Genomic DNA, 8,565 nt, shown 5'->3' on the forward strand with positions numbered 1-8,565 from the left:
CGTCGGAACCAAGTTACGGAAAATTAATTAACAAACGGAGACATAACAATAATGTTTTGTGTTGTTAGCATCAAATACAGCAGTTGAACCTCCATAACCTTAATGTACACCATTATTCTTAACGAAGTTTTGTATATTATTAATTAACCAAAGCCTGAAACAAACTGTTGCAACATATTTAAAAAAAAAGAAACAAAAATAAGTAAAGCTACTGCTATCTGTAAAACAATTAGCAGCTTAACAACTGGTTATCAATGTTGTGAATGTGAGAAAACAATTCTTAATATATGACTGAATAAAACAATTTAAACGTATATTCTGTGGAGTAATTATGAGAATGGTTTATACTAATGACTTTGAATACTTTGATTATTGTAAAGGTACTTGGTTAATTAGTTTAGTTAATTACTGTATAATGATGTAAAATAGAACACTTAAAATAAAAACATAAAATTCAGTTATTGGTTGTTCCATAAACATGGAGCTATCAATGTAATTTTATAATCTAGTGGCATCAGAACTGCTACCAAACCATTTCAAGCACCTTAAGACAAGCTCTATATTTACACGAAACTACCATATTTTTCACGAATAAAATTCTGCTTTACTTTACAAGAAACCTTGTACTGAATGTCCATTTTCACAAATGGATCTAACTAATCAACGATTTGATGACCAGCTTGCTGAACATAAAAAGGATACAAACATTCTGCCATCTGATTTAGCTTAACATGATTTATTGACTTGACAATGAAAATGACTTTGTAAAAGTTTGTTTGTTTTTTGAATTTTGCGCAAAGCTACAAGAGGGTTATTTGTGCTAGCTGTCCCTAATTTAGCAGTGAAAGACTAGTGGGAAGGCAGCTAGTCATCACCAATGAATAGTGGGATTGACCATAGCTTATAATGCCCCCATGGGTGAAAAAGCGAGCATATATGGTGGGATGGTGAATGGAACCCATAACCCTCAGATTGTGAGTCGAGGAGAAAAACACGTAGGTTCAATAAATCAATTTAATGCCAAAATACGATACCCTATAATATTTTCGAAAGGTGGACCTTTCTCCTTCAGGGGCTTTCCTAGTTTGCTCACCTTTCAAAGGAACTCGGGTTATAGGGTATAATATTTTTATATCCTTTAATAGTATTTTTATTCTTCCTTCACTTTATCATAACATGTTACTGTTACAGCTAAACATTCCATTTCTGAACGTTTTATACACAATTTCATCTTAAGTATATTTGTAGTCAAGCACGAAGCTACACAAATGGGCTATCTGTGCTCTGTCCACCAAGAGTATCGAAACCTGGTTTATGGCGTTGTAAGTCCACAAGCATACCGCTGTATTTTCATTTTAAGTTATAAATGCTTGTACGTTTTGCCCTTCATGTATTTTTTTAGCAATTTCCCACAGAAGAATGGGTTTTTGTTCAACCTAAACATATGAAATCACTCAATGGCACAACCAGAGCAGAAAGTGTTAATTCCTCCTGTTGAGTCACAGAGGTAAGGTACATTATAAATCTTCTTATATTAACGTCAGTTTGATAATTTCAGTGAAAACTTCTTCAACGTCCACTTTAACTGTGCCAAGTGTTGATAAAAGCTACTTAAAGGCAATACTACATGACCATTAGACAATATTATTTAATATAAAGAAATTTCCAAACTCTACAACTCATGGCTACTCTGTATGCACAAGCATTATGAAAATTTCATTTCAGGAAATAAAATGATTTAATATTGAGTACACACAATCCTGGAAAGGATCCTTAATATTATCGTAATTTCATCTTAATCTTAAGAATAATTTAAGTTATAATTTTTAGAGCTACTAACAAAATGTTAAAAAAATAGTTAAAAATAATTTCTTACCAAAGTCCAGTTAAATGTATAAGAAATTTGACGATTTGAAATATTTTTATAATTAAATCACAACTGTTTGTTTGTTTATTGAATTTTACCCAAAGTTACTCAGGGCTATCTATGCTAGCCATCACTAATTTTGAAGTGATAGACTAGAAGGAAGGCAAACTAATCAACAACACCCAGCGTCATGTCTTTGACAACTTTTTACTAACAAATAGAAGGTTTGACCAACATATTATATAGAATCCCATGGCTGAAAGGGATTGCTATTGGAACGTCCTAACCACCAGTAAATGCCAGACCCTCATAAATGATAAGCACAATTTTTTTATTTAATTAAAAGTTACTTCATTTAGTTTGTAAATTATAGGGAAAACATAACTTCTACACATTGGTTTTTCAAGTCAGCTTTAATTTTAACTAATTATATTTTAACTGCGTATTGATTTTACGCACTGGTAGAAATCAGTGACAGGTTCTCCGATATCTGTCGCACAGCAAAGTTATACTTACACGTGTTTAAACAGGAGGTTATACGTTTAAAATACATTTAAAGAAACTTACAATTTTCAATGTGTCCTCTGGACGAAGTAGATAAAACATTGACTGTAAATGTTTCTGAAGATCTCCAGCTGAAATGAAAGAAAATGCAGAATATAATATTTTACTTCCTATACTTGATACTAAAAGGTCGTTTATTCTAAACACTATCTAAAGGAACGATACGGTTTTGATTTAACGTGGGTTTACGTTTAAATATTAAATATATCATTATCTTATATCAAATAACGTAGGCTTGGCTAGTGTCTTGTTAGGTATTTTTAAACTAGAATATTAGTATTTAATTTCCTTTATCTAGCTGGTCTTCAGGCTAAAAAAGAAAACTCATATTGCTATCCAGTTTCAGATCTGTCAAGTCTTAAAATATCTCAGTCTTCACTGCACTTAAAACACTCGACTTAACTATAATTCGGGATAAAACCGCTTCGTCCAACAATTGCACGGCCGAGACCAAAGCGTGAAAACTAAGTAGCTACTGAGGAGACGACTGTTATAATACCATAAACACCATTTATTATTTCCTAGTGACAATGCAGTCACGACTATGAAGACAGTTAAAGCACCTACTGCTTTTGTTTTGTAGTTTAAGTAGTAACTTGATCAGTTAATTAACAAACAAGGTCATCGAACTTTGACGGTATTATGCTGCTATAAAAGAATGAAAATTACTTAGGCCAAAACTCAACTAAGTAGCCCGCCAATAAACTCCGAGTATGTAGTTAACAATAAATAAATAAGTTGCTATGGTTACAGAAAAGTACAGTATTTTATCAAAATTGTTATTTCACTTGACAAATTGTCTTAAAAATTTAGGTTTTTTTTATTAGAAACACGAAACGAGTTCGCAGATGATGTATGGCAGGTCAAGTCATAATGAAAGTATACAAAAATGGTAATAGCAAAATATAAAAACAAAAAAAATGTATATAAAACTCACATCAAAATGTGTCTAGCTCCTCATTAGGGTTTAGTGCCAGTTATGAAAATTTTCTTCAATTAAAAATGTTAGTTTGTTTAGATACGTATATAGAAATATACGCATGACAGAAATAATGGAGTTTTCCGGAAAGTATGCACAGTTATGACACTTTGCTCTTGCATTTCTTTTCTTTCATTATGGGTAAAAATATAAAGCTAGGAATGATACTGATATGTACACTATATCTTTAGCTGTACCCGTTATTCATATTAAACAATAAATCGTTCTATGTAAACTGATATTCATTATACAAGTACCTTATCAGCTATCGAAAACTAGCGATGTTTTTAACATCCCATCCTTCCTTTGTTTAATCAGAGATTACTATATTCTTTCGCTAAAAGAATGCAAATATGACGTTACTCTTCAAACACAAATTCGAATGGCCCATTTCTTCACTGTTGGTGCAATTTATATTGTTGCATTTTGTGTCTGTGTTCAAAAGTATCTTTTAATAACCCTCAGTACAAAGAACCGTATGCTTTCCTTATATAAGATATCTCAATTACTACATGTGACAGTTAGTATTGTTTATTTTAACCTTCACGTTACCGACTTGTTTTTATACTGTTTATTTAACCAGCGAGGTTGGCATATTGTATCATAATGAATGTTTCGTGCTTTTGTCTGTTACAAAACTGTGTGTGAGGCACTAGCCTAAATTTGGGTTTTAAGTAAAACACAGGAAAACTCGTCAGTAGTGGGATTAAAATTGACAGTATATACTTTTTGTGTATGTGTGAGTGACTGATACGTTATTATGGACTCTGTTGTCAACATAGACATGCATAAATAAATATTAAACACACGGTAATATCAAAAAACATTTTTACGCACGTTTCGAAATTTTTTTAAATGCCATCATCAGCGTTAAAACCTCAAAAAAGTTAGTTCACGATATTCTAACTACAAAAAACAACATTAGCTATTGAGTGAGTTTTTGTATTCGATCGGAAGTTTAGAAAGAACAGATTTAAACGGTAACAATATAATGGTATGTACACAAAAACGTACGGCATACACGTTTAATAAATAACATTGTTAAGAGAAACTATTATAGGGAAAGGCTTAAATATAAGTACCTTTAAAATAATAATAAATATCAAACAGAAACACTGGGAATCCGGGATTGATTACATTAATAACAACAGGGAGGAGTTGATGTTATTATTTAGTGTTGGGTGATCACTGAAAATGGAAGGGCTTTCTTTAATAGAGTTCGTAATCTGTGGTTCCGGAGTCGAGAATTTTAAAGTTTTCTAAAAGTATGTAGTGGATGTTATTCTCACTGTGGAATCGGATACAACACTCGGGTGGATTATATCCGCTTCTTGCTGAAATTCTCATGTGCACTTATTTGTAAGTGACGTGTAGTTTTACCAATACAGGTAGTTTTACAGCTGCCACAAATGTGTTTATACACGACCCACGAGCGCATAGGTGTGGGCAGTGTGTTTTTGATTTTAAACATATTTTAAATTCTAAATGTTGATATAAATACTAAACGTAGCTTAATTTGTGGGTAACATGTTTTAATTGTTTTTTGAATTTGAGATCTGAGTTTAAATCTTTGCTTGCCAATTAAAAGAATGATAAGTTTGTTTGTTTTGAATTTCGCGCAAAGCTACACGAGGGCTATCTGCGCTAGCCGTCCCTAATTTAGCAGTGTAAGACTAGAGGGAAAGCAGCTAGTCATTACCACCCACCGCCAACTCTTGGGCTACTCGTTTACCAACAAATAGTGGGATTGACCATCACATTATAACGCCCCTACGGCTGAAAGGGCGAGCATGTTTGGTGTGACAGGGATCCAAATAATAGTAAAACAACGTAAATGGGTGGCGCCTCCTGTGCAGATATTATAACATTTATTCGTATTGTTGCGTATTTAGTCGCTTGTTAATTTCCCGTAGAAATTCTTTCAGAGAAACTTCAGCGATACAAGTCCTTTCTTAAATAAAACTAGTTTATTCTTTCTCGATACAACTTTGCAATACAATGATTTTCCACAGTCACTTCAAAGTTAAGTACTTTTATAAACACATGCTATAATTCACAACGATTCACGCACTTTTCTTACGGTGCCTACTGCTCGCTTGACTCAATTATCTATCTCTATATCTGTCTATCTACAGTTATATCTCCGCTTTATTTGCCGGGCTTATATACTAAAAAAAGAGGGCGCCTAGAACAGACTAGAGTTGCTAGGAAAAGTCATGATCCTTCTAGAACCTCATCACGTGTTACCAGAATCACGTGACTTCCTCTGTCGTAACAGTATCCTTTTTTGTTTATGATTTTCGCGCACGGCTATGCAAGGATTATCTGCATTCGTTTGAACTAATACACAAAAGGGAAAGGTGTCAGTCAATGGCACGCACAACCAACTCTTACAGGCTACTCTCGTATTCATCCAACTATTAAGATTTGACCGCCAGTTATATAGTGCACAAACGACTCCAAAGTACGGACTGCGGAGTATATCTTTTCTGCAATAAATCGCAAGCCATGAATCCCCGCATTCACAGTCCGTGCACACTAGTCACTACTCCATGGCTTGCATAATATCATAAAGTCTAAGACTTGTTCTATAGCTACAAAATCTGATATAAAATATTACGCATATTACACTTCTTTTACAACGAGTCATAATTAAATACATGGAAAAAAACCCTGAGGATGATATATGCTCATTTATTTTCTTAGGTGTATTGTTTGTTTGTTTTTGAATTTCGCGCAAAGCTACACGAGGGCTATCTGCGCTAGCTATTTCTAATTTAACAGTGTAAGACTAAAGGGAAGGCAGCTAATCATCACCACCCACCGCCAACTCTTTTATCAACGAATAGTGGGATTGAACATCAGATTATGCTGTCCCCACAGCTGAAAAGTCGAGAATGTTTAGTGGGACGGGGATTCGAACCCGCGACTCTCAGAACGCACTAATCACCTGACCATGCCGGGACTGACAGAAAGAACGCGCATACGTATTTTATGAGTTAGTAAATATAAAGTGTAGGAAACAATAACAAGCAGCATCTATAGGTTTTACAACAAGGTGTCTTACCTCCATTTGAAAAAGACCGCCGGTGAAGATGTAAACACTCGTCATGAGGAAGAATCACTGCTGCTCCTTTCACAACAAAGTAACATTCACTATTAAAAAACAAAACAAAAAACATTTAGTTACACCGTTTGTCTTCCAACCCGGTAAAACTCAAGTAAGTCATCCAGAAACGATTATTTGTTATTTACACATATCTACACGATTTGTTTATTTAATTCAGAAAGACACTGCATACATACAAGAACCAACAACATCAACCTACACTATGAAATGACGACCGTGATATTAAAGAAGACACAGAAGCTAGAGTGAAGTGATTCTTTCTTTCTTTATAAAAACTTAAGTTTGTACACTTAATCAGAGATTAGTGTTGAAGCTTATCGAAATATTTACACCGTAAAGGTCATATCAATTACGTCATACCCTTGTTCAACCAATCATTTACATGAATGAAACCATGTATATATATATATATATATACACACACATGGAATCCTTAAATACTCATTTCTTATTTTTTATATTACTCATTGTTAATATTATGTTAGAGATTGAAAGAACATTTTTTGTCAAAACTCTTCAGTTTTCAGCATATTTCCCGTTCTGTGCTTTACATTTCACTAGTACATCTTTAAGAAGCATAACTCTCACACAGAAAAAAAAAATGAATAAACGAAATCATTCTCTTACGTTCACACATTCAAATCATTAAAAAAACTAAATTCATATTTTTTTCCTTTTTTGTTGCCTTTTCTCCGTCGTCATGCATGATTTTTAAAGTTTCCTTTACTATTTACTTGTGACTGTACGAGGAGATTCAGGTCATCCAAATAAAAACAAAAACAAATGGATTTAACAAATAATCGTGAATTTTTTATGAAAAATTCAATTTACTTTTTTTATACAGCAGATATTTTTACTGAGTAGAATTACTAAACATGATTAATAAAGACTAATATCAAATTATTCCTTCTGTTACACCTATTCCAATATGAGCTTTGTATCAAATAATACAAAGAGTCTATCTTCAGATAGAGCAGTGGTTCCCGAGGAAAAGGGCATCAATTCCAGTACTGACCCATGTGTCAAACAGTCCATCTTCACATAGATCAGAGTTTCCAAAACTGGAGTCTGCATGGTAAGACTGAATCTTCGCAAGGAAAAGGACACCCCCCTTTCGTAATGACCCATGTGTCAAACAGCTTATCTTCAACAGATCAGTAGTTCCCAAACTAAGGTCTGCATGGCAAGACTAAATATTTGCAAGGAAAGGGTCATCCCTTAAAGAACTGACCCATGTGTCAAACAGCTTATCTTTAACAGATCAGTAGTTCCCAAACTAAGGTCTGCATGGCAAGACTAAATATTTGCAAGGAAAGGGTCATCCCTTAAAGAACTGACCCATGTGTCAACCAGCTTATCTTTAACAGATCAGTAGTTCTCAAACTAAGGTCTGCATGGCAATACTAAATATTTGCAAGGAAAGGGTCATCCTTAAAGCTGACCCATGTGTGAAACAGCTTATCTTCAACAGATCAGTAGTTCCCAAACTAAGGTCTGCATGGCAAGACTAAATATTTGCAAGGAAAGGGTCATCCCTTAAAGAACTGACCCATGTGGTAAACAGTCCATCACAAGACAGCTCAGTGGTTCCCAAACTGGGGTCCACGAGACAGTCTCAGAGAAAGCTTCACCACATGTGAAAATATTTTTTTAAAAAAGTTTCCTGACACTAGTTAAAGCTATATTTTCAGTAAGGATTGGATTTATTACAATAAATATGAATACATAATGTTGTTTTGTTTTTTTTTCAGTGAAAGCAAGCTACCTCAGAGTGGCAATTACTTAAAATTTCTACTAAATCATTAGATTGGAATCCTTAGCCAAAGTGTCTGAAGTCTTGAAAGAACTCGCAATAAAAAGTTAGGAACCCCTAAGATAGATGGTCTAGGCTCGGCATGGCCATGTGGTTAGGGCGCTCGACTCGTAATATGAGGGTCACAGGTTCGAATCCCCGTCACACCGAACATGCCAACCTCCGCCTTTGCCTGGTCCCAAGTCCAGGATGAGAAAGGAGGAAGGTTGGGC

The 8,565-nt window shown here is 34.3% G+C and overlaps 1 protein-coding gene across 2 annotated transcripts in view; it reads right to left on the reverse strand.

Annotated features, from left to right (window-relative positions):
- Window positions 1-8,565, reverse strand: part of LOC106470219 — an 89,580-nt gene that overhangs the window by 47,971 nt on the left and 33,044 nt on the right. For both annotated transcript variants that reach the window (XM_022398818.1, XM_022398819.1), the window contains exons 3-4: window positions 6,478-6,566; window positions 2,435-2,502 (exon numbers count right to left, since the gene is read on the reverse strand). In XM_022398818.1, coding sequence (XP_022254526.1) covers window positions 2,435-2,502; window positions 6,478-6,566 — 157 coding nt within the window. The remainder of the gene's footprint in view (window positions 1-2,434; window positions 2,503-6,477; window positions 6,567-8,565) is intronic.

The sequence above is a fragment of the Limulus polyphemus genome, unplaced genomic scaffold, assembly GCF_000517525.1.
Source record: "Limulus polyphemus unplaced genomic scaffold, Limulus_polyphemus-2.1.2 Scaffold3886, whole genome shotgun sequence".
Taxonomy (NCBI): Eukaryota; Metazoa; Arthropoda; class Merostomata; order Xiphosura; family Limulidae; genus Limulus; species Limulus polyphemus.